Raw genomic sequence first — 27,622 nt, 5'->3', positions numbered from 1 at the left:
CTAATGCACCAAGCTAACGGTAGCTTCACCAGATCAGGTTTTACTTTAAATTAAGTATAGGTGAAAACAACACTGGAAAACAACTTAAAACTGTCTAAAATGTACTAATTTTCATTAACACATGCAGCACTGTGTGGAAATACAGAGGACAATTACTATTCTCTGTGTAAGATCACAAAAGCTTTGGCCTTTAACTGTTTTTTTTTAAGTATTTTTCTTGGGTATTTCTTGCCTTTTCCTGGATTCTTACTTGAGCAGTGAGAAACAGCTTTTGTTCAGTGCACTAGACTGCTCCTGGGCTCCAAAAGAGCCCACCTGACCAAATATACCAAATGTTACAAAAAATATATAAATAAAGATATAGTGTGAAAATGGCTTTAACTTACATTTAATGAAATATCTATTACTTGCTAAATTTACTCTAGATTTTGCCTCCTTCAAGTCAACTTGTACAATTTCATGAAAGCAAACATGACAAGGTTTAGGTGCTTCAGTTATAAACCAACAGATTAACAAAGTTTAATTATCCTAATAATAATTCAAGTCAATTCAAGATTCCGAGATTCTAATATTGCGCACATATTTATAGCTTGTTAATGGTGAAAGTCCTTAGGATTTCATGGCAGTTATAAGGTGAAATTTGGTGCAAAATAATCAGCACTTGTAGCTTTTCCTTTACTTGAAAAGTGTGAGAATGATAAGTATTAATTTCTTCTTTCAGTCCAGGCTGTAAATCTATCCCTACTGCCATGTCCTCCAGTGTCCAGATGCTACTAGAGTAATTAATCTCCATGCTCAAATTGTTTAGCTTTACAAAGGAAATAAGTAAACATTCTGCCATCACAACTCATATGTAATATGATCTAAGAAGCCTTACAAACATGATGGCAGAACAAATATTAATATTAGAAAAAAATGCTTTTGCAATGTTAAGAGTTTACACATTTCAGAGAAAATGTTCTGGATCTGTTAATTAAACAACAGATAATAATATACTACTATAAAAACTATGACTATGCACCAACAAATCAAATGGATGTATATTTCTGAGAATTATTCTCATTTATATTTGGGTCTTTTTTTATTATATGTCATGTGTACTGCCCTATTTTATGACTGAGCTCATTTTTGCAACAGTTTAATCAGTTGCAATTACATTAATGGACACATCTTGGAATTAATCTTAAAATTGTTTATTCCAAAGTTATTTGATAGTTGTAATAAGTGAACTGTTGCAAAAGCAGATTATAGTTGAAAGGGCTTTATTTGCTAGATTTTATATGTTAGGACTAGATGAAAATTCAAAAAAAAAAAAAAATCTAAAGTATTAAATCAACCCTGTTAGTGTTAGACTAACCCTGAAGTGTTAACATGTAACACTAACAGTGTTGATTTAGCACTGGCAAATTTGCTGTGTGCATGTAAACAGATCCATGCAGATTTCACCTGGTCAGGCTGAGTGTTGAAGTGTCAGCCGGATGGAGGCTGGAGGGACGGGCGAGACGGGAGGGACTGGGGGGTCTGTACAGGGTGGAGTAAGAAGGAGGAGGAGGAGGGATCCAGACTCCAGCAGAGGAAGTATAAATCTGGAGTCTCCACAAACAACCACAGACTGACTTTTTCACAGGATTTGCCATGCCGGTCAATCCAGCAACCCCTCCTGAAGCGGAGACTGCTCTCCCCCCAGCAGACACTGTTCCCAGCACCCCTGAAGGTACGACCAAGAAAAAAGAATTACTCTTGACTTTCATGCTACATTTAAAAAAATTAGCTATTAGCTATTAAGCTTCTGTAGGAAATGTTACAATATATATATATATATATATATATATATATATATATATATATATATATATATATATATATATATATATATATATATATAGTACTGTACATTTAATCACACTACCTAGAAAATACTGTAATTTCTACTCTGCAATAACCACAGCACTGTAACTATAATCACAGTAATAGGCTGCTCTATCACAGCAAATACAGGACACTTCTTTAAAAGCATTACTGCATGTATTTTTAACACTGCAAATTGCAAAGTGCGAAATTCACATATACTGTAAAATAAAGTTACTGTTTTAGCACAACCTTTTAAAACTTTAGTAGCTAGGTTATGCATGTACTAAATACATATAATTTTGTTGTTTGATTTTTGTAATCCTTTTATATAAATATTTAAGTCAATTTCTACCACCTGGACATAAATAAGGGTCCTCCACTAAGTCATAATTAAGAGATTGTAAGTCACAATTATAAGATACTAAATCTGACATTATCTCATAAATATGACTTAATATCTCATAATTATGACATCGCATTTTATAATTATGACTTAGAATAGCATAATTATGACTTAGTATCTCTTAATTGTGACTTAGCATTTCAGAATTATAACTTATTATCTCATAAACATGACTTAATATCTCAATTATGACATCGCATTTTATAATTATGACTTAGAATAGCATAATTATGACTTAGTATCTCTTAATTGTGACTTAGCATTTCAGAATTATAACTTATTATCTCATAAACATGACTTAATATCTCATAATTATGACATACTTTCTCATAACTTTGACTTAGCATCTCATAATATCTCATAATTATGATTAGTATCTGGTAAATGACTTAGTGGTGGAAATAGCCTACCATATAAAATAATTAGCTAAATTATTTTTTTTAAATCATGAGAAAAAAAAAATCAGCATACAAAGAACCATATAAGCTGGCAAGCCTAAAACATATGACACGCTTTATCAGATGGAGCTAGCATTAGTTAGCTAAAGTTAGCTAGTTCACCAACACACATAGTTAGCTAACTAGCTAGCTAGCGATTTTCTTGGGCACACATACAAACGTCTATCCAGTAATGTTACTCCTACACCAAACTGATTATATTAATTACTAAACATCTCTAGATAACAACCTTAATTAAAAGTAAATGTGAAATTGTTTATTTTGGTAATAGCATCCTTAATAGCTAAGAAAGATGCACCTCGCTAACGTTTCTCTCTCCTGTAGCTAGCACTAGCTGTGTAGTTAGCTAGCTATCAGAGCAGTAGCTACCTACCATGAAAAGGCAACAGTTCTTTAACGCTCTCTACTCAAATAAATTAAAGAAAACACCACTTTTCAAGCTTGGTTTCAGAAACTACACCTTCACAAACACAGACTGACTGTTTACCACTTAAAATTACAAGCTGAAAAAGCTAGCTGTAGGATGCTAAGGTAACTGACCACTAGCTATCTATTAACTATCTTAGCTATCTGTTAAGATATATGACTGGTTGCCTTTCTCTGTTTATTTGAGCTAAATATCATCTACTTTGCTGTTACTTTTTGTCTATATAAAGTTGTGGAGAATATAAAGATGTCTTTCTGCCGGCAGGATAAATAAACAATTATTATTATTATTATTATTATTATTATTATTATTATTATTATTATTATTACTAGCTTAAATGTATTTGTAACAACAGTAGTCTGTTTCTGACCCTGCTGTTGATGTATCACATATGCAGAGGTTAGACAATGAAACTGAAACACCTGTCATTTTAGTGTGGGAGGTTTTAATGGCTAAATTGGAGCAGCCTGGTGGCCAATCTTCATTAATTTAACATTGCACCAGTAAGAGCAGAGTGTGAAGGTTCAATTAGCAGGGTAAGAGCACAGAGTTTAAAAGAGGAAAAATTGTTGGTGCACGTCTTGCTGGCGCATCTGTGACCAAGACAGCAAGTCTTTGTGATGTATCAAGAGCCACAGTATCCAGGGTAATGCCAGCATACCACCAAGAAGGACCAACCACATCCAACAGGATTAACTGTGGACCCAAGAGAAAGCTGTCTGAAAGGGATGTTCGAGTTCTAGTCCGGATTGTTTCCAAAAAACATAAAACCATGGCTGCTCAAATCACGGCAGAATTTAACATTCACCTCAACTCTCCTGTTTCTTCCAGAACTGTCCATCGGGACAACAAATTATTGTGCTCTAAAACCAGGTGTTTCAGTTTCATTGTCCAACCCCTGTACATGTTGATGTGTATATAAAAAGAATCAATCATGGCACAATTAATGGACACACTTCAACCCTTCAGATACTTACATTAAGTTATAGGCACAAAACCCCTTTGTGAAGGACCTCCTGCCCTCTTTTGGAATATAACCAGTAGGCTGCGGAAATTGCTCCAGTGTCCTTGTCAGCAGAGTGAAGCATCAAGTGCTCTAAAGTTGGACTTGATATAACACAGTGGACCAATACCAGCAGATAACATGGCTTCCCAAACCATCACTAACCATCGGTACATTTTTGCATTTTGCACTTCCTTTTGAACATTAAGGTCCCAAAGTCTGGGGGAAGAGTGGAGAGGCACACAGTCCAAGCTGCTTGAGGTCTAGTTTGAAGTTTCCACAATCAGTGATGGTTTGGAGTCATGTCATCTGCTGGTGTTGATTCACTGTGTTATATCAAGTTCAAAGTCATGCTTCCCTCTGCTAACAAGCTTTATGGAGATGTGGATTTCATTTTCCAGCAGGACTTGACACCTGCCCACATTGCCAAAAGTACCAATTGTCTTACCAAAGTCTTCTATAATATTCAAATTTTCTGAGAGACTGATGTTTGGGTTTGATTTTTAGCTGTAAAAATATTTATTAACTTAATGATATTGTTTTTTTTATTCATTAGTTAGTAGGCAAAAAGTGTTTGGCATTCACAAACACCTGATAGGAAAACCAAACCCAGGTGTTTTGGGACGAGTTGAAGTGCAAAGTGGAGGAACAGCAGTTAATAAGTGCCCAGCACCTCAAGAAACTGCATATTCTTGGCATTATTCTGGAATGGTTCTTCAAAGTTGGCTCAATGCAAAAGGGGCTACTTTGAGAAGTATAAAACATATTTTGGCTTGTTTCCTATTTTAATATACAAATGTAGGAAATAATACAAATAAAGAAAAAAAACATTAAATGAGAAGGGGTTTGTCCAAACTTTTGACTGGTACTCTATATATAAATGCAGGGATGGACAACTAAGATACAGATGAGCAGATAAAACATGAAAACTCCTGGGTTCCTTCTGTCTGCATTTAATAAAAGTCCTCCATTCTCTTGTGTTCTGTAGTGTTCTCTAGTGTTGTTATTTTGTGTAAGGCTCTTTATATAAATATCACAGTGCATCAATGTATTATGTATTATTTAAGGCATTATCTACACATGATTATAACATGTATATATACAGTATTTTTTGTTGTTTTTAATAGCCTAATAGCATTTAACCTTTTTTTTCTAGCTCCTGCTGCTGAAACTACTGCTCCAGAAGTAGCCCCTGCTCCAGCAGCCCCTGCTGCTTCTCCTGAAGCTTCACCTAAGGGTAATTCCTCTTTTTATATCTTGATTTTAACTTATTATTAAATTAGTACATTGTCTAAATTACTCAAAAAGATTAAAAAAAAGTTAAAAATAAAATTGACATGTTAAAAGCAGTTTTGTTCTACTGATACTGCATTAAAGATGTCCACACTCAAGCTAGTTAAACAATTAATCATGTTAATGTCCTTGTCTGTTGCTCCTGTACTACAGTTGTGCATACTGGTTGAATAATCATTAACTATTTATAAAATAACTGTTTTATTTACATTATTTATTATTACAATATTTACATTAATATCTGCAGCTCCCTTAAGTCCTCCTCAAAACCTCACTGTACATGATGTCACCAACACATCTCTTACCCTCAAATGGAGCACCCCAGAGAGTGCTGTAGACTCTGGACTGGATGGATACTGCGTGGAATACTGCAAGGAAGGAGGTAAAGTTACACTCCAGGAATGACTTCATCATGTAACTGAGACATGAGCAGCTGTCATTTATCTTAGCTTGATAAATCAGTTCAGATATCCTCACACCTGCCCTGGAGCTGTCGGCAAAAGTTTTATTTGAGACAAGCTGTTCTTTATTCTGCACCACTATATGTGTAAACACAGTATTTATGTTTGTAGACGTCTGCTAAAGTATAATGTGTTCTTTCCATTTGCAATGCAGCAGGATAAAAATAGAGCTGACGAACGCAGTGATATTTGAGGAGTGAAATTAAGGTTATAGGATTTACACAAAGTGTGCAATGATTATTTAAAAAAATGGGCACCCTTGTTGTTTTATTGATTTGAATAACTTTAGCACAAAATTTGTTTGGTAAGCTCATTGACCCATGACCTACATATACAGGTGAATCCAATTATGAGAAAAGGTTAAGGTGGCTTAAGTTAAGTTTTTTCCTCTTAGCATTTTCCCTGAAGAGTGACAACAAGCCTTAAAACAACTTTCAAATTAGCTGAAAACATAGATTGTTCAACATCACGGTTTAGAGGAAGGATCTCAGAGATATTAGATGTCAGTCTCCACTGTGGAAATGAAAGACCACAGGCACAGTTCTAGTTAAGGGCTGAAGTATCAGACCAAGAAAGGATGGTGACAATAGTCAACTTCATCAACATCATCATATTGCTACGGATGGAGTCACTGTGCATCGTTCAACTATTCAGAGCACTTTACACAAGAAGAGACTGTATGGGAGATTAATGCAGAAGAACCCTTTTTTGAGCCCGCGCCACAAACAGAGTCGCTTGAGGTATGCTAAAGCACATTTAGACAAGCCAGCTTCATTCTGGAATAAGGGGCTGTGGACTGATGAAAGCAAAATTGAGTTATTTTGAGGGAGGTATGCATGGAGAAAAAGAACACAGCTTTCCAAGACAAACACTTTAGTTGCTCCCCACAGTAAAAGTTCCATCATGCTGTGGGGCTGTGTGATCACTGCAGGTACTGGGAATCTTGTTAAAGTTGAGGGTTTCATGGATTCCAGTCAGCATCAGCAGATTCTTGAGAACAATGTTCAAGATTCAGTGAGAAAGTTAAAATTGCGTAGGGGCTGGATACTTCAACAAGACAACGACCCCAAACTTTCATGTAGAGGAACAAGTACAACATTCTGTAATGATCATCTCAGTCCCCAGACCTGAATATTGTTGTAAATCTGTGGTGTGATTTAAAGCGGGCTGGAGATGTTTTGTAAAGAAGAATGATTCAAAATACTTTCAACCAGAAGCTGTTATTTCTGCAAAAGAAGGATCTAAGTATTGATGTAATTTTTCTGTTGGGATGCCCAAATTTATGGATCTGCCTAATTTTGTTTAAAGAATTATTGCACACTTTCTGTACTCTTTGAAGGACAGAAGGGAACATAGATACTCATTGGTACACATTATAAAAATCACCTAGAAGATGCCCTGGCAGGCACTCAATCACTTTTCTTCTATAAGAGGATCAGCCTGTAGGGCATTTTGTCCCTTTTTTGTTCTCTTGATTCTATAGGGCACTTAGCTTTGTCAACCATAGTGCACCAGGGGAGGTTGCCCAATTGCCCCAACTTAAAATGAATAAATAGAAATTGCTCATTAAAAAAGAGTTTTTTGACTTAAACAACAAACTACCTGAAATCAGTAAAGTGGTTTTAGTAAAGTTTTGTTGCATGTGATTCTTCAGGAAACTATAAAAAAAAAATGTAAAAGTGCAAATGAACTATTTCACCAAGTTTGGCCCCAGCTTTTTCCCGTAATTCACACTTTTTAAAGAGCTTGGTGCCGTAGTAGTGTTTTTGCTAAATCATGTAAACATGGTGTTCAGGAAGTAGATTACTTTTTGTTTATTGTCACGTCCTGGCCCTGTTCCATGTTTGTCCTGTTCTGTCTCAGTTTATTTAGTTCTTTGTTTGTTTATTTTTGTATTTTTAATAAAAGTATTTGCATTTGCGTCCGCTCTCCATGTGCTCTCCCTGCTCCTGCACTACCTTCCATTTATGCTGAAATTTGGATTAAATCTCATAGATAACATTTATAAATAAAATATCAAATTTTCCTACCTCTCCTTCTGTCTTTTTAATCATTATTAATTAGAGAATACGTTTGTGACTAATAAAGTTATTTTTTATGCAGTGGAATTCACTCATAAAAATATATAAGTATTATATTAGTATTTGTATAATAGAAATATAATTACATTTTGCCAATCTTACATTTATTATTTCATTTACATTTAAATAAACACTGTTTAAAGCTTAAATCATTAGAAGTAAGCATTAAAAGCAAAAGTGTGATTAATCACGATTTATCACTAAATACTGTTATGATTATTCCGATTATTACTTTTTTAACCTCTTTTTTGACACCACTAATTCTTAATTTCCTTTTATTTTATGCAGCGTCTGAATATGTGGCTGCTAACACAGAGCTCATCACATCCAACCTGTTTGTGATTAAGAACCAGACCACAGGAGACTCACTGAACGTCCGTGTTGTGGCTGTGAGGGCCGGGGAGCGCAGTGAGCCTGCAAGCCTCCCCAACCCAATCACCATCCGCGAGGTCCCGGGTGAGATTATTTAATTATTCATGCTGCATATCAGTCACAGTGAGTTAAAATTACCTTTTTCACATTATGGTGGTAATGACATCTTAGGCTTTATGCTCGGGAATGGTAAGGTAATGTGAAGGAGTGTTAGCGGAGGTCCTCGCCCTCAGTGAGTCTGACAGCTGTGGGCACATAAATCTGCTCAGCTGGTGCTGACTAGAGCTTTCATTAGCACTTAAATTATGACTGTAAAGACCCACAGTTAGGCTGTCATTGCTGTTTGACCTCTCTGCTGAAGCCATTTACAAGCTGCGGTATCATCCTCCTAATCTTAGCGTAGGCATCTGTATCCAACGGGTCGAGTGTCATTTTTATAGCAGGTGCTGGGTCAGAAACCTGCGTGCAATCAGACCCTGCTGACTTGCTCTGTGTGCTTATGATTGACATGTGTTTACTCACTGTCAGCGCTAGAGGAACTGATAAGGAAGCACAGCTGACAGATTTGCTGATACCTGTTTGACCTTTTAATCAACTGCATAAAGAAAAGGAGTTGATTGTAAAGCATTTTGTAACTGTTTACTGGGTTCTTGGGGGTTCTTTAAAAACTCTAAAAGGTGTCTTAAATTAAAACCTGGGTAATTAAGGTCTTCAATTGTCTTAAATGTACTGTTAATTTGCTGTGGGCATTAAATTTTCAGATGATGCGTTTAATGCTGATGGGAAAGCACAGTGGCTCACCGTAAACATCTAATCCGAGGAGAATACTAAGGTTAGCGGAAAGCTAGCTAACATTAGCGACGAGCTAGCTAACATACTAAAGTTAGCTGCAAGTTAATTACATTACCGAGGAGAGAACTAAGGTTAGCAGAGAGCTAGCTAACATTAGCGGTGACCTAGCTAACATACTAACTTTAGAGGCAAGTTAGCTAACATTACTGATTAGCTAGCTTACATACTTACATCAGCGGTGAGTTAGCTAACATTACTGGGGAGAGAACTAAGATTAGAAGAGAGCTAGCTAACATTACCGAGGAGCTAGCTTACATACTAACTTTAGCGGCAAGTTAGCTAACATTACTGATTATCTAGCTTACATACTTATATTAGCGGTGAGTTAGCTAACGTTACTAGGGAGAGAACTAAGGTTAGCAGAGAGCTAACTAACATTAGCAGGGACCTAGCTAACATGCTAACTTTAGTGGCAAGTTAGCTAACATTACTGGGGACAGAACTAAGGTTAGCAGAGAGCTAACTAACAATAGCGTGAGTAAGCTAACGTTACTGGGGACAGAACTAAGGTTAGTGGCGAGCTAGCTAACATGCTAACATATTAATGTTAGCAGCGAGCTAGCTTACATACAAATATTAGCGTGAGGTAGCTTGCGTTACTGGGGAGAGAACTAAGATTAGAGGAGAGCTAACCAACATTAGCGGTGACCTAGCTAACATACTAACTTTAGATAGCTAACATTAGCTAACAGCTTACATTACTGGAGAGAGAACTAAGATTAGAGGAGAGCTAGCTAACATTACTGAGGAGCTAGCTTACATACTAACTTTAGCGGTGTGTTAGCTAACGTTACTGGGAAGAGAACTAAGGTTAGCAGAGAGCTAACAAAATTATAAACCAATCAGAAATATTACTACGTTTTTGGGTCTTAAAGTATATTTTTGAGTTCTTTTATTAAAAAGAATTAAAATGGTGCAAGAACCTTGGTTCTTGCAAAGTTTTTTGTGATAATATTCACGGAGGCTTTATAAACCACATGTTGACTCAATTCCATTTATTTCCATCATTAATCCCAACCCCTTGATTTTGTATATTATACATGATTTTTATTATAAACAAATTAAAAATAACACTTTTACTAGCAGCTACTAGCGGTGCTCTGTAGGAAAATGGGAAAATGACCTAGTGATAATTAGCTATCAATACATATTACTAGCAATTTTCATGCTTGTATAATGCATTAAAAACCTTCTGCATTAAACTTATATAATGCAGGATAATGCAATGTTATTGTAATTGTGTAAAAAGAAAAGACTATGTGGGTTTCTGTGGTCGCTTGTGTCGCCATCTTACCAGTGATGTCTCAGTGGTCATGTCCGTTTAGAGGGTCATGTAGCTGTATTATTTTACCCAAACCCTCTATGCCAACAAGAATCGGGATACCCTACCCCTAGAAGTGAACTGAGATTGGGCCAAAGGGTATCATTTTTACCTTAACTCTCTCTCCCAACAAGAATCAGGACACCATACCTCTAGGAGTGAAATGGGTTTGGGCCAAAGAGTATCGTTTTTACCTTAACTCTCTCTCCCAACAAGAATCAGGTCACCATACATTATTTAGTATTTTAGAGGCCAGTGTTGAGAGAAAAGTATGCCAGGTTTACATTTTGGTCATGTCCAATTGGAGGGTCATGTGGCTGTATTATTTTACCCTAACTCTCTCTCCCAACAAGAATCAGGACACCCTGCCTCTAGGAGTGAAATGGAATTGGGCCAAAGAGTATCGTTTTTACCCTAACTCTCTCTCCCAACAAGAATCAGGACACCCTGCCTCTAGGAGTGAAATGGGTTTGGGCCAAAGGGTATCGTTTTTAATTACGTTTATTTATAAGTTAAAATGGATTAGTAAATGAAATGTTTATGTTTAGTTATGAGGTGGTTATTCGTAAGTTGTCTGACACCTAACAAACAACTTCTAAAAACATGTATTTAGTACTTTAGAAGACAGTGTTGACAGGAAAGTACGCCAGGTATACATTTTGGTGAAGGGTCATGTAGCCATATTATTTTACCTAAACCCTCTATGCCAACAAGAATCGGGACACCCTGCCTCTAGGAGTGAAATGGGATTTTTGCCAAAGGGTATCATTTTTAATTATGTTTATTTTTAAGTTAAAATGGATTAGTAAATGAATTGTTTATGTTTAGTTATGAGGTGGTTATTCGTAAGTTCTCTTACACCTAACAAACAACTTCTAAAAGACCAACATATATTTAGTGTTTAAAAGACCAGTGTTGAGAGGAAAGCATGCAAGGTATAAATTTTGTGGAAAAGACTGAGACCTACATTTTATTACCAACCGTATCTTCACTGGTACCAGATCAAACAGTTTGTCAACACATCACAAACTCACAAACTGTCTCATGTCACCAATACAAGTAGACTAGAAATTATTGTTTTTCATCCAAAATAAACTTATCATGGATAATTATGGATAAATAAGTGCATGTTAAAGGATCAGATCTGCTGCTTGTGCGCTTACTGGATCTGTTTTTTTGTGTTTGTAGTGTAAGGGGACGTGAACAGGCTTTGAGGCTGGATGAAAGAAATAATTTAGGATTGGGTATCATGGGGCACTGAGTTGTTAAAAAGGAAAAGGATAAAATAGGTTGGCTATCATGTATCCAGTAAGCCCTCTAAGCTCAGTGGAGATTTGCTCTTTCTATGAAGAGGTATGTTGATATTCTAAACTAATCCAGTTACAAATGTGTCTTCCAGCAACACTGACTAATATTAGCTACTCTGTTGCATTATTCAGCAAATTGAGTAAATCATTTCAGAGAACAATAAAACAATTAAAAAAAAGATAAGTTTCTTTGATTTTACTAAATTTAAAAACCTCTGGAATATAATCAAGAGGAAGATGGATGATCACAAACCATCAAACCAAGCTGAACTGCTTGAAATTTTGCACCAGGAGTGGCGTAAAGTTATCCAAAAGTAGTGTGTAAGACTGGTGGAGGAGAACATGCCAAGATGCATTGAAAACTGTGATCAAAAACCAGGGTTATTCCACCAAATATGGATTTCTGAACTCTTAAAACTTTATGAATATGAATTTGTTTTCTTTGCATTATTTGAAGTCCCATTTTCTGCAACTAAATGCTCTTAAATGACTACATCTTTATTTGGAATTTGGGAGAAATGTCTGTAGTTTATAGAATAAAACAACAATGTTCATTTTACTCAAACATGTACCTATAAACAGCAAAATCAGAGAAACTGATTTAGAAACTGAATTGGTCTCTTAATTTTTTGCAGAGCTGTATAATACAGTGGCTTGCAAAAGTATTAATACCCCTTGAACTTTTCCACATTTTGTCACCTTACAACCACAAACTTAAATGTATTTTACTGAGATTTTAAGTGATAGACAAACACAAATTTATTGCATAAGTGTGAAGTGGAACAAAAATGATCAAATCAAATAAAAATCTGAAAAGTGTGACATGCAAAAGTATTCAGCCCCCTTATATATCACCATTCGCTGCAATTACAACTGTAAGTGCTTTGGGGTTTGTCTCTACCAGCTTTGCACATCTAGAGACTGAGATTTTTGCTCATTCTTATTTATAAAACAGCTCACTTCTATTTATAAAACTTCTCTGTCCCTGCTAAAGAAAAGCATTTTTACAGCATGATGCTGCCACCACCATGTTTCACAGTGGGAATGGTGTGTTCAGGGCGATGAGCAATGTTACTTTTCCTCCCCATATAGCGTTTTGCATTTAGGCCAGAAAGTTTAACATTGGTCTCATCTGACCACAGCACCTTCTTCCACGTTTGCTGCAACTGCAAACAGCAATGAACTCTATTAGCTAAGTAAGTGACTTCTAGTTGATTTCACTGGATTTTATTTAGGGATTTTATAGTAAAGGGGGCTGAATACTTAAGCACATTACACTTTTTAAAATTTTATTTGATAACATTTTTGAAAACCATTTATAATTTTAGTTCCACTTCACACGTATGCATGTGTGTCTACCACTTAAAATCTGAATTAAATACATTTAAGTTTGTGCTTTTAAAGTGACAAAATGTGTTCAAGGGGTATGAATACTTTTGCAAGCCACTGTATATATTGATGTCAATTACATTTCTTGTTTTATTTTTCTAGATCATCCAAGAATCCGCTTGCCTCACTTGCTCAGATCACGATATATCAAACAAGCTGGAGATCAGATCAACCTTGTCATCCCTTTCAGTGTAAGAAAAGCCATGTTCTCATCCTTTAACTGTATACTATTTGTCAAGAACAACTACAGATTTATTTTATTTATATACAAAATCTCACAAAAGTGAGTAATCATATTCTTGTAAATATTGTATTATATCGTTTCATGTGACACTGAAGATATTACACTTTGATAATGTAAAGTAGTCAGTATACAGCTTGTATACCTTCATTTACTTTGCTCTTAAAATAACTCAATACACAGCCATTAATGTCTAAACCACTGGCAACAACAAAACACTCCTAAGTCAAAATGGCCAAATTGTGCCCAAAGTGTCATTTTTTTTTCTGGCCACCATTACTTTCCAGCACTACCTTAACTCTCTTGGGAATGGAGTTTACTAGAGCTTTACATGTTGAAACCTGCTATCTGGCCCAGTTCCTGGATTATGTATTGCTTTAGAATGTCACAGTACTTGCTTTAGAATTCACCTTACAAATTCACCTGGAAGCACTAATACAGCCCCAGACCACACTGCTACCACCACCATGCTTGACTGTAAACAAGAGACAGTTGCCTTGCTATTCCTCACCAGTATGCCACCACACATGCTGAACACCATCTGACCCACCTGAAGAAGTTTTTCTTTATCTCATCAGATCACAGGACATGGTTCCAGTAATCCATGCTCTTGGACTACTTGTTTTCAACAAACAGTTTGCAGGCTTTCTTGTATATTAGCTTCAGAAGAGGCAACCTTCTAGGACAGTGCCATGCAGACAGAGTTGATGCACTGTGTAGCGTATGGTCTAAGCACTGCAGGCTGACCTCTCGTTTCTTTAAACTCTGCAGCAATGCTGGCAGTACTCATGCGTCTGTTTTTTTTTTTAAAGCCAACGTCTGGATATTACATTAAACACATGTTTTTTTTCACATCCTCAGAGAGTTCTTTGCCATGAAGTGCCATGTTGAATATCCAGTGGCCAGTATGAATGAGTTGTATCCCAAACACCAAATTTAACAAGACTGCTCTGCGTTCACACCTGAGACCTTGCAACACTAATAAGTCACATGACACCCGGGATAGAAAATGGCTAACTTGGCAAAATTTGGCCATTTTTACCTTGGGTGTACTCACTTTTGTTGCCAAGGGTTTAGACATTAATGGTCTAACTGTTATCAAGCTGTACATTGAATACTACACAGAATATTATAGTGTCATATCTTATTAGGTGTCTTATGAAAAGATATTATAAAATATTTACAAAAATGTCAGGGGTACTTATTATTATTTTGTGAGATAATGTATTTATTAAGTATACTATCATGACCCCCAATGGACCAGACACAGCAGTACTGCTGGCATTTTTAAACACTGTGTGATATGCACAATCAGTACGAGGGGAGCAGCAACAAACCCACAAAATACTATTAAATTACATTGGTTAATGTAACATTGTTTACCTTGCTTTAATTAATAATTAGTTGGTAAATCTGCACGTTTGTATTTTTTTTTTTTTCAAACATACCTTGAGCTTGCGTGCTAAAGTGAATATAAAAGAATATCAAAAGTATACTGTGCACTTTTTAAATATTTTTTTTTTCTTTAGGGACAACCCAAGCCTATGATTACATGGACCAAGAATGGTCAGCCGTTGGATGTAAAGAAGGTTAATGTTCGTAACAGCGACAAAGACAGCATCCTCTTCATTCGCAAAGCTGAGAGAGACGACTCCGGCACGTACCAGATGACTGTCAAGATTGATAGTTTAGAGGACAAGGCAACCATTGTAATTCAGATTGTGGGTAAGAAGAAGTGTTTACTCTGCTTTCTTCTTGTTGTCCTTTGTAATTTAGACAAAATGAATATCTGCCTTTTTTTGGGGGGTAAGAACTCCCTGGTCCTCCTACCAGTGTGAAGTTGGTTGACTCATGGGGTTTTAACGCTGCTCTGGAATGGACTCCACCCAAAGACAATGGAAATACTGACATTACTGGCTACACTGTTCAAAAGGCTGACAAAAAGACTGGGGTAAGAAGCTGCACCTATTACAGTTTAATACAGTTAAAGTGTGTGAGAGTTTATATTCTCTTACAGTGTGATAAAATTGGAGTGAACTAACACTTTGCTAAAACCCTCTATCATAAACTACATGTCCAGTAGTAGGTTTGTAGCTGACCCTTGGCACAGGCACGTCTGACCATCTTTAAACACGTTTAGATCACTTACATAATAAATTTAAATTAATTCAGCGCATTGTGTGGCAAATTCACAGACTTCCAAAATCTCCTGGAAGTTGCGGAAGTCTACCGCATATCAATAACGGCTCTCTTATGTCCACACGTCAGATAAAATTTCACGGAATCTAGAACGAGTGGTCCAAGAGTGAACACAAACGTGTACACGTACGCAGGCGACACAGACTTTTTCCCCAATCGCATGTGTGAAAGAGAGGGAGAGGGAGAGAAAGGCACTCGCCTCATGTGCATATTCATAAAGCGCTTGCAAAACAGAGAGGGATCTGATTGGTCTGTTCTCTGCAAAGAGTCTGCAAGTCAGCCAACCAGTTTTTAGTGTGGGCGGGAGATGTTTTTTTTTTCCCCCTCCTCGATGGAATGTGTTCAGTGAGTAACAGAAGGAGCATCTTGGCTCCCATCAAAACTCATTTCACCTCTCACTACTCTAAAGTATATCCATGTCTGGTAAAAGTACAAAACAACAAAGGTCTTGCCCGCTGTTACAAACTGAAATAGTGATTTTAGCATTGCCCACAGGGGACTAAATAAGTGCAAAAGGCATGATGTGGTGAATTATTGTGTGCTGTAATGTTGCAACAGTAAATAAAGAGGGTCATTTGGGTCAAAAATGAGAATTTAGCCGTTTCAGAAAAAAGATATAAAGCATTTGCTGTAAATGAGAGTTTTTGGTTCCTCGGTAGGGCACAGTTCTGCAGTAACTTGATTTAATTCACTACATAGTGTTCTCCAGGCTTTGGCAGCAGTCCAGGGTGTGGGGTGTTTTCCACACTGTCTTATCTTACAGTAGGAACAGTGCACATGCTGGGGGTCTCTCTTTTATTTTTTTTTAAAGGGAACGGATCCTGTCACACGGAGAAGACAAATTTAGCTTTTTGCTAAGACTGAAAATCTAAAGCAGGGGATCCAACAACCAAGTGATCTGTATAAGGGCATCCCAGTTGTCTGTGGGTTGTGTAAGTGTTTAAAGTATGTTGGAAATGGAAACATGGTGACAGGACACCACTTTGGAAAGGCTATTAAAAAAATATGAACTCTGTAAGGTCAATGTCAACTTAACATGCCCTTTGCATCGCAATATAACTTTTTAAATTTCATACAAAACACTGTTACTTTCATTTTTAAAATGGTAAAATTTAATGTAAAATATAATGGTGCGCATCAATACGCAAAGTAGTACATTTACAATATACTTCAAATGTATTAAAAAGGTTTCAAAAACACGTACTTAAATCTACTTACATTTGCAGAAGAAAGCACAATTTTATGCTTTTATGTTGTATTTAAATATAGCTTAATTACAACTTAAAAATATACTTAAGTTGTCATACGTTGTTCCAAATTAGTACATTTAGTATGTATTTCAATACATATTTTAACTTTTCCAGGTTAGGTTTACTTTTAAAATATATACTTAATACACTTTTCTTTTACAAGAAACTTAAACATACGTTTAAATTGTGATACGTTTAAGTTACAATAAAACTTATGAACTCATTTCTCATTAAATTATTTTTTCCATAAAGTGTGTGAACTGATGAGGGGAATTTGTTTTGTTTTCTGGAATTTTTTGGTGTTAGACTGAGTTTTTCTGTTATTTCTGTATTTTTTATTTTTTTTAATTAAAAAATATATAGTTTTAATGCTTTCTGTCTCTGTTCAAACCTACAGGAGTGGTTTACTGTACTAGAGCACTTTCACAGGCTGAACGCCACTATCTCTGACCTCGTCATGGGAAATTCTTACAGCTTCAGAGTCTTCAGTGAGAATGTGGTTGGAAGGAGCGAGACTGCTGCTGTAACTAAAGAAGTTGCTAAAATTCAGAAAACAGGTGAGGCCTTCTATGTGATTTGCACACAGTGGGAGTCATTTAACACTTCAGCACAACAAGTGAATCTGGCTGATTCCTGTATTATACTCAGAAACCAGGGTGTTGGCACATGCGGCTCAAGACAATTCTCATATTTCACTCAGCAATCAGGGTGTTGGCACACGCAGCTCAGGCCAAATCCAGTATTATACTTAGCAACTGCGGTATTGGCACAAGCGTGGGGTATTCAGAAATAGCCCTAGTGATTTTTGCTATCTGATTTTTTTAGTACTGAGATATTACATACTAATTATACCTGCTTATAGGTGCCATATAATTAAATACTTTAATATTCCAGGCTGTTTTTTTATGTATACTAATAAATAATAAATATGTGGCGAAAAATGGCATCACTTCCCCTGCCCATGGCATCACTTTTCTGCTCTGGCTGGCTTGTAAGCCTGTATCCCTGTACAGGATAGAATAAGCAAACACTAACTGCTAAAACTGCTAAAAAGTGGTTTTAGCAAAATTATTACATTTTGACCTATAGTTTGGTCTTTAGTAATTGCTTATCTTATTTTTTGATTGTGATGAGCTTTGCAGGGCTATACTAACCTTATTTTTAGGTTTTTGTAATGTGATAATGATGGGTTTTTTTATGTTTTTAATAAGATCTACACTCTGATGAGCTGATGTTTTTCCGTGTTCATACAGGTACTGTCTACAAACCTCCACATTATAAAGAACATGATTTCAGCGAGGCCCCCAAATTCACAGCATCCCTAAGTGACAGGGCAGCCACTGTCGGCTACACCACCAGACTCCTGTGTGCGGTCCGGGGCTCCCCTAAGGTACACAGTAATTGTATATAAAATGATATGTGGCTAAAAATAAATGAATAGATAAAAGTTTCACATTTTTCTACATAGACTTTCCCGCTACTTTTTCTTTTCTACAACAAATCAGACAATTTCTTCTGGAAACTACTGTATTTCGTGCCATCCTCACATATAATAATTTTCCTGTAAATTGCCCACATTATATTATAATTGAAAAAAAAGTATTGTGCCTCTCCAAACTGAAATTTTACTAACCTCACGAGTACTGCCACTCTGGCTGATAGCTGGAACAACCCTGTAACAACAAATCAGAGAGATGGATGGATACAAGGAGAGAGAGGGCATTCCAAAACAGAGAAGACTTCATGTAAATATCTAGAAAAGTGTTTTCATTTAGGATGTATTATAAGATTTATATATGTAGGAATGTCCACAGCATTTCAGTAGGGGTGCTGAACATCGGTTGGGCTGGTGGGACGGCTCGAAGCGGGCGGATAAAAATTTCCCCTTCACATTTTGAAATCTAAAACTTGACAGGTATGGGAACCAGACGAAATAACGGGGTTAGGGTTGGGGGTAGTATCTCACCCAATAACAGAAACAGGTAGATTTGTCCCAACCCAATAATTAAACTGCAGCCTTTAGGACATTGTCTAGGAGGGTTGGCATAGAAGGTAGCCTTTTCTATTAGAAGTTGCACCCTCGCAAGCACTTGATCAATTTATTACCGCAAGAAAGGCAACCAGTAGGCAACTTTTAGCCTTTTTAACCATAAGGGCACCAGGTGGGGTTCCCCCTTTAAGCACACCAGTGGTCGGTATAAATCATCGTAGAGCTGGTGCTGTAAAGTCAATTTAAAATGACTTTAAAATGCTTGATCTAAACCTTCTTCACCACACATACAGAACCGAGACTGCAATGTGGTAAAGCTGAGGCAGCTGCTGCCTTTCAGAATTAAATATGTTGAGGTCAGCGGCTATTAAAATATCTCGCAGGCTTTCCTGCTTCTCTTTTAATGTACAAATACAGGCTTGATGTGTACATTAGTCGGTCAGTCCAGTGCAGACCTAATTCTGTCCCTGAAGGACAGATACAGGGTTCAGGAGCAGCTTCAGGGGTCTGGCTGAGCCAAGGCCAGACATCAGACATTGCACAGGGCTCTCCGGGGGCAGTATAAAGTTATTATTAAAGAAGTACCAGTGCCAGGACATTCACATTTTAGATTTTACCATACTGGGACCTTCTCCTGCAGGTCAGTATCAGAATAACCTGCCTTTTGTTTTTTTATTTTTCAAGATATTCTAAATAAGCACATTATTATACACATAGAGGAAAGTTTAACTTCACTTTAACATACTTTTTGTATAATTTAGAATGTTTTTGTATGTTTGTGTTTTAAATGATTACATTTTTTTTTTAGTTCTGAAGATGTTTTAATGAAAATATTAAGCTATTTAAGTCCAAAACCCATCCCTGTCACTTGTAACTTGGTTCCAAGAGGAAGGGTTACACTCAAAAACACCTTAGTCACAGTTTGTGCTCCTTTATTTAGAAATGATAAAATATCAGTCACTATTTTTTTTTTACTACTTCCTCACTAAGATAAGACTGGTTGTTCCTCAGAGATCTTAGATACACAATTAGTTATAGCTTTGTGTGAACTTGCAGGGTTCAAAAAAACATTTTAGCTATGATTTGATATTTATTGTTTTTTTGTCTTTTATTCAACCTTGAATTTAAAAGAATGCTGGTAAAGTATGCTAAATGAAAATACAAGTATTACGAGTAGTAATACTTATACAATCAACTTATTTATTTAAGTCCCAAATTTTTCAGATTTGGAATTGTCTATTTTGCTTTTATATTATTGTTCTAATAGACACTATAGAGCAGGGGTCAGCATTTAAGGCCAAATATTTTCCAAGCCATTACACGGCGGGCCACAAAGAAAATTCTGTTTTGGAAAATTAAGTGTAATGAGACTAGTAGCTCTCCAGCCCAGAGGGTTGTTGAACCCAATTGCAGAACAGCTGAATTCAAAGCAAGTACAGTAAAACCCAAGAAAACAGGAAAAAAAAATAATAAACACACCACTCCTCACGCAGGATCAAACCCGTGTTGTCAGGGTCGTGGTCCAATACACTATTGCTGCCCTGGCTAGTGAATTGGGACACAGCCCGGAAAAAACAACCCTTATAAGGAGATAGGGAGCCCAAGAACAGGTGGAAAAACGAGAAACTAAAGCCATTTGATTTTTTTCATTATAGTTCAAACAACCTCACAGGCCAGATGTTTTATGCTTGCGGGCCACATCTGGCCCACGGGCCGCCTACTGCCGACCCCTGCTGTAGAGTGCACAGCTGAAAGTTTTTGTTTTTCAGTAAGTCAATCGTAAAAATGGTCCTTCAGCAGTCAGTCAGCTTTAATGACATAACTAAATAATATCTCAAACTTTAACCTTTCAGACATTTCTCATACTGTAAAGCCCTTTCATAGTCATGTGTCAAATAATGTAGTACAGTATAACCGAATTTTGACAAAATGCATGATAGCATGTTGGCCTTTTACTGCATCAAAGATGTAAATTAATTTATTTACTTTTCTTCTTATTTTTTCCCTAGCCTAAGATTGAATGGATGAAAAACCAGATGATTATCGGAGATGACCCAAAATTTAGGCAGAACAGCAACCTTGGAGTCTGCTCACTAGAGATCCGCAAACCCAGCAGCTTCGATGGAGGTGTCTACACCTGCAGGGCCAAGAATCCTTACGGAGAGGCTACAGTGGCTTGCAAACTGGAGGTTAAACGTAAGGAATCTTATCTTGATTTTATTTTCACATGAGCATTTGGTATAAAGTGAGTACATCCCTCATATTTCATTGAAACTTAAAAGTCGAGGATTTAGGAGTAGAGGAACAGCCATTCCTGCTAAGCCTAATTCAGGGATTCTAGAGTCATTATAAAAAATGGGGTGTCGGGTAGCTTTTTGTGGGAGTTGCTCTTGCCACGTCACGTGTCTTTATGTAATTACATCACATGCACAGCTTCTAAAAGAGGATCCGGCTTAGTTTTACTGAACACAAGCTGCTGGTGGAGCAGTGGAGACTTCAGAAGGGGAAACTTAAAGCTCAGTAACTCAGAGTAAAATAAACCAAATAAACGAAGGAGTGAAGTTTCTGAATGAGCGTGCTCTCTCTCTCTCTCTGACTGAACATAACCTGAAATCGGATTCATCCACCCTGAAAGGAGACCGCATCACACCCGTCCAGTTTAAAATGATTCATCCGCATACTCTGCAAAATTACCCATTCTCATCAGAGAGAGCCCTACATCCCAAAACAGCTTTAAGCTCTGGAGGCATAATTGGTCAGTACAGAAGACCTTTACCTTCAGCTTCTTTAGTATGACAGTTTTAATCTTGGAGGTGTGTTTGGGGTTGTTATCATGTTGGAAAACTATGTTGCCCAGCAGGGGTTGGCAATTTATTTTGGCCACAGGCTATATATTTTGATTTGGGCAAAACAAGATTATTTTGAGGTGTACTTACTTGTGTTGCAAATTATTTTTTTACATGTGGACACAATTGTTTGTACTCTTCTGTTTAAAGAAGAAAAACCCACAATATGGTCACTAAAATAACATAAAACTGACTAAAGTAATAATACATTTAAAAAAGACTGAAAATCATCTAATGATAAGTAGTTAATTGGTTCAATGGAATAGACAAAAATTATGGTCCCCTAGAAAATATTTAAAATAATTTGACCACAGGTACATCCGTGCAAGATTGCGCCACCATTTGTCACTGTTTTAGCCAAAGTTGACTTAATGGAAGATGACCAAGGAGGAAAACACAGCTAAAATCTAAACATGAAGTGAGATTGAGAAGTTACTAAGCTTCTGGGAGAACGTTTTTGGACAGATAAGATAATACTGAAGCTTTTTGGCAACTTACACCAGCTCTGTGTTCACAGATGCAAAAATAAAGCACATAAAGCAAAGAACATTGTACCCAATATGACAAACAGATCTTGTTGTTTTATTCTATAAACTACGGACAACATTTTTCCCAAATTCCAAATAAAAATATTGTCAATTAGATTATTTATTTGCAGATTATTTATTAACAGCTGAAATGATGCTGAGCTTTCTGACCTCAAATAATGCAAAGAAAACAAGTTAATATTCATAAAGTTAATTTTTGGTGGAAAACCCCTGGTTTTTAATCACAGTTTTCATGCATCTTGGCATGTTCTACTCCACCAGTCTTACACACTGCTTTTGGATAACTTTATGCCACTCCTGGTGCAAAAATTCAAGCAGTTCAGCTTGGTTTGATGGCTTGTGATCATCCACCTTCCTCTTGATTATGTTCCAAAGGTTTTCAATTTGATAAAATCAAAGAAACTCATAATTTTTAAGTGGTCTCTTACTTTTTCCAGAGCTGTATATACATGTAAGAGGCTTGTTTATGTTTTCAGGATACATTTCTGCATCTGGTACGGGGTGTCTTGATGTAATGATGATGGTAAAAGATGCTAATAATTATTGTTAGAGTAGTAAATAGTCCAAACATTATTTTATAGCTTGCATGACCATGTAGCACTATTACTGCAACAAAGGAAAATTAAATAAATAAATAAATTGAATTTTGTCTATCATTAAGGCATGACACTCTTTCTTTAGTAGTGACTGCATATATATATATATTAGTTTTTTTTTACTTTTTTTTTTACCCTTGCCCTCCAAACAGCCCACCACTGATATAGTGCACTGTGCATTATCGCCAACAGTACCATGACAAAAGTGTGTGTGTAAACAAAAGCATAAAAACAGACACAGAAAATATGCTGAAACAACAGTGAAAGTAAAAAAAAACTCTCTCAGAGCTGAAAGAAAACTTGGGAGGAACCAAAACTCACAGTAATGGTGAAAGATGATAATACTTAGAGTATAGAGAATATAGTTTATTAGAGTCAACCTAAACATTAACATTGTTAGTATGTAGTGGCTGCCTTTAAATTGGTTTGTTTCCTGCAATCACACCACAGGGTGTGCATATCCTGTGTCAAACTATTGATAGTGCACATTTCACATAGAGTTAAATTAACAGTACACTGTTAGTACTAAAGTTTAACACTAGTAATGTTAATTTAACAGTGTTTATCACTTTTCTTTCTCAAATCCTAAAGTGTTTGCATTGTCGGCAAAAGTGAGAGGTGAGAAAACATTGGGAAGTATGATTCATAATCTTCTCTTGAGAAGGTCGGCCTAACAAATATGTATTTACTTGCTCACTACAACATTTAAGCAGGTTAAAAACATGATATACAAAAGTCCAGCTCATTTGCATTAGTTTTTTCTCTGATGAAGTCCTACGTGATTTTGTGTTTCAGTATAATGAACTAGTATTTTTATTATCATGTTGAGCAAACTTACTGGGCAGTTCAACTCAATAAAACTTCTACATGTTTGTTGAGCGATTACTGATTTATTGTTGAGAAATTAGCCACTTTCAGGGGCAAAATGTGCTGTTGATTGTCAGAAAGCTTGGCCTCCGTCGCAGGTCATGGGTCAACAGTCAGCTGAGACAGCTGAAGTAGTTTGTTCACAAGGAGTGGGCTTAAATACCATCATATTTAGGATTACAGAAATTGATTGATTGCAGTTGATTGCCTGAAAACGTTGTGCAGCAAAAGTTTAGGGTACCATCATTTTTGTCCAGATCAGTTTTATTAGTAAGTTTTTCTAAATATTCTGTTGAATCACAATTCCAAAGCAATGTCTGATTTTCATCAGGTGATTTTCAGTAACTTATTTCTAATTTATTACTACTTTGATCAGTTATTTCATACAGAGCCCCTAAGGTGGCATCATGTTAAAAAAAATAATGCATGGCCACAACTTATTATGGTTTTAATTGAGGTTCTAAAGGCATGAATACGGCTTCTTTAGGCATATGAACGAGAACCTAATGCGTTAATGCGTAGGAATGAGATAGTTAAGGCACTGCCATGACTTTTTAAGGTGTGGGAATGAGTTAATTAATTGTAGCCATTAATGCGTGGATACAAGGTCCTTAAGCAAGCAGCTCTCAGGGGTTGTGCACAATAAGGCTTTGTTCACATTACAAGCCACATAGATAAAATCCAATTTTTTATTCACATCGGATTTGGCTATTATGACGGTTCACATTCACATATGTAAGTGAGCTGTATCTGTGTGTAATGTGAACAAATCTGTCCCTGAAATGTCTAAGATGCGCACTTAGATACGTGTAAAAACAACGACAAATACCTCATATTTGAGAGACGACTCGTAGCTTTATAAAGGGAAATGGATGAGTTAGCAGCTCATATGTGGAGCATCTTTTGCTGGAGTGGAGAAACAGTAAACAGCTGGTCTGAAGTTCATGCTCAGGTCGAGGAGGTGAAAAAAGGCCAGGTAGTTTGCTTTTGCTGCACAGCTGCACCTAGAGACGCGTGGGTACGAGAGAGAAGCAGGTAGCGCAGCGTAAGAGCAAAAAGACGCATGAGTGAATTCTGATTTGACCGTTCACATTCATGTCGCATGTCCATGAATCGAATATGTATCTGATTTATGATCACATATGGACGTGGCTCAGACCTGATTTGAAAGAAATTGGATTTGGCACGTTCACACAGCCATGAAAAAAATCAGATCTGAGCCACATTGAGCAAAAAATCTGATTTGAGGCAATACCGCCTGGTAATGTAAACATAGTCAAGGACTGCACAAGGAAGTTAAATGGGTCTGCATACTGTCTGCGTCTGAGCCTGTCAGCTTTTAGTATGCAAATTAAATAAAATCTTTTACTGAGAGTTATTTCATCTCACTGCAAGAGACTCCAAAACATAGTCATAATTCAATCCAAGGCGAAAAAAAGGAGAAACTAATTCACTTTATCCTTGGATTGGAGCTATGATGTAATATTTAGTTTCTTTATGGATATTTTTATAGCTTTATTATTCTCTGACTAATACTTAATTATCTTGTTCCTACGTCTTAATAAGTTGTGACCACGACTTAATTATTTCATTCACACCTGTTAATTATCTCGTTCCCATGCATTAGGATCTCGTTTCTACGTCTTAATAAGTTGTGTCCACACATTATTTTTTTTAACATGATGTCACCTAAGGGGCTCTGTAATTTCCATTACTGCTCTGCTTTAGCTGCACTTTAAGCTCTGCATTATCTGCCATTTCAGTCAAAATTGTAAATGTAAATCTAAGCTTACTGTAAATAAACGTAAGAGATTTACTCTCCCAAATAAACAGTTTTTAGGAGAGAAATCTGTGTAGATTAAAGTCCAGCACTGGTTTGACTGAAATATATATTTTTTAAGAATTCCACCTTACATTCAGCTTAAAATACCCTATATTAACTGGAAAATATATTTACTTAAGCTTTTATTTTAATCATAATAATTCTTAACCTGATATTGGTGGCTGATAATGTGTGTAATAGTGCGTATTTTCGAATCACTGGGCTTATTTATTTGTGGGACCGTGTCCTTTTCTGCGCCGCCTATTGGAGACATGGTGTTTCTGCACTGTGTCTATGGGATCCAGTGGCTTCCAGTGGTGTATAATGACATTGCATTTGGTTTGTATTTGGTTTGTAAGCGCTGCATCGTTGCTAGGTTACCTTTATGTGTAATGAGTAATACAGTGCATTACCGGCTAATAATGTCACTCAGAAAACACCTCTCAGCCAATTTGCCACATTGCAGGGTTGGAACTATAGTGTGGTATAATATATTTTATAATGTATTTTTTTGTTTGTTTGTTTGTTTAGCAGAAGAGTATTAATAATGTTGTCCATGTGTGTACATATACACTGTATATTACATAATAATTTATCACCATCTCTTGTTCTCCCAACAGAAGTGGTCGTTCCAACGGAGGAAGCCAAGAAATAGGCTGCCGACTTCACAGCTGACTTTACTGAGGGGGGGAATAGAAAAAAGTCAAATATTAAACATACAGTGAAGTATTTATATATGAGATAAATAAACAAATATGCTCCTCACATGATTACACACTTCTCCGACTAACATATTTGACTATTTGTGAGCAACAAATACACAGCTAAGACTTCTTAGTACATGTAAATGAATCTACTGTGTTAGAGAAAGGCCATTATTGTAGTCCTGCTGCATGTGTGTTGGTTATGTTGTAATTTTGTCTGTAATCTTTTTGAATGTTTGTCATGTTCATCTGAGCCAATAAATAAGGCCAGTCCTTCATCTGTGCCAAGTCAAAGCAGGTCTGAAGGGCAGGTGATCCAGACTTTGCTGTTAGAATCAGAATCTCTTTATTTTGTATATTGTGTTACACATCTGAGGAATGTGTCTTGTTGAGTCATGTATTATATGTGTACGACATGTAACATAAACAGGTTAGACCAGAGACTGTAAAAAAGATGGACGTCGTGTCACCGTTCCTATTCATTCAATGAACAAACAACAACTCACAACCCTGCAAAACACACATGAGACCAGACAAAGAACACTGAAACACAGGGGCTCTATATACACTGAGAGACTGAGAACACTTAGGTCAGGTAATGAGGGGGTGGGGTAAAAACTGATGACAGTGCAGAGAAAAGGACAGAGACAAGACAACAACAAAACAGGGCCATATATGTCAGAAATAGCACAAGAGACCACAACACATTAAAACACAGAACACATAAAACATAAACATTAAACAAAAGCATAAAACATAGAGCCCTCAGCAAGTATTCTGAAACAACAGTGAAAGTAAAAAAACTCCCTCAGAAGAAAAAAATAAAAACCTTGTGAGGAACCGAATCTCACAGGGGTGACCCACCCTCCTCTGTTCAGTTACCAATTATACATTATTGCTAAAAAGTCGCTGTACAAATTTAAAAATTTCAGCAGCAATGGTGAGATTAATAAAAGTAATGGTGAAAGATGATAATACTTATTATTAGAGGTCAGTGCTCTAATGAAAAAAAGTATTAATGTATACTAAGTACAGCCACATTATTAATCAGTTTATATTTAAAGAGTGCTAAAACTGAACAACTTTTTATACTTATACTTTAATTGTACAAAAAATAGAATAAAAGTCTTACTTAAATTGTGCTAAGTGTACTTAACTGTATTAAAATGGAACTATTTTAAGTATACTTAAGTAACATCCAAACAGACTACTTCATGTATGTACCACAATATTTTAAATATGCTTACAGTAAAATTATAATACATTTAATGAGTATTACAACTGTATCACTATTATACATTGAGCATATTAGGAATGTACTAAGAATTGATGTTAAATATA

The 27,622-nt window shown here is 36.3% G+C and overlaps 2 protein-coding genes across 2 annotated transcripts in view; one reads left to right on the top strand and one right to left on the bottom strand.

Annotated features, from left to right (window-relative positions):
* The window catches only part of baz2a (bromodomain adjacent to zinc finger domain, 2A), a 353,839-nt gene that overhangs the window by 224,367 nt on the left and 101,850 nt on the right, over positions 1–27,622 (bottom strand). The window lies entirely within an intron of this gene.
* Positions 1,558–26,606, top strand: mybpha (myosin binding protein Ha). The gene is made up of 11 exons (XM_007232991.4): positions 1,558–1,714; positions 5,299–5,379; positions 5,683–5,817; positions 8,266–8,433; positions 13,321–13,409; positions 14,989–15,184; positions 15,271–15,410; positions 17,306–17,465; positions 18,162–18,298; positions 20,908–21,094; positions 26,198–26,606. The coding sequence occupies exons 1-11, from the start codon at positions 1,636–1,638 to the stop codon at positions 26,230–26,232; spliced, it is 1,407 nt and encodes a 468-aa protein (XP_007233053.3). The 5' UTR covers positions 1,558–1,635; the 3' UTR covers positions 26,233–26,606.

Source organism: Astyanax mexicanus, chromosome 13 (genome assembly GCF_023375975.1).
Source record: "Astyanax mexicanus isolate ESR-SI-001 chromosome 13, AstMex3_surface, whole genome shotgun sequence".
NCBI lineage: Eukaryota > Metazoa > Chordata > Actinopteri > Characiformes > Acestrorhamphidae > Astyanax > Astyanax mexicanus.
This window is presented reverse-complemented; position numbering and strand designations above follow the sequence as displayed.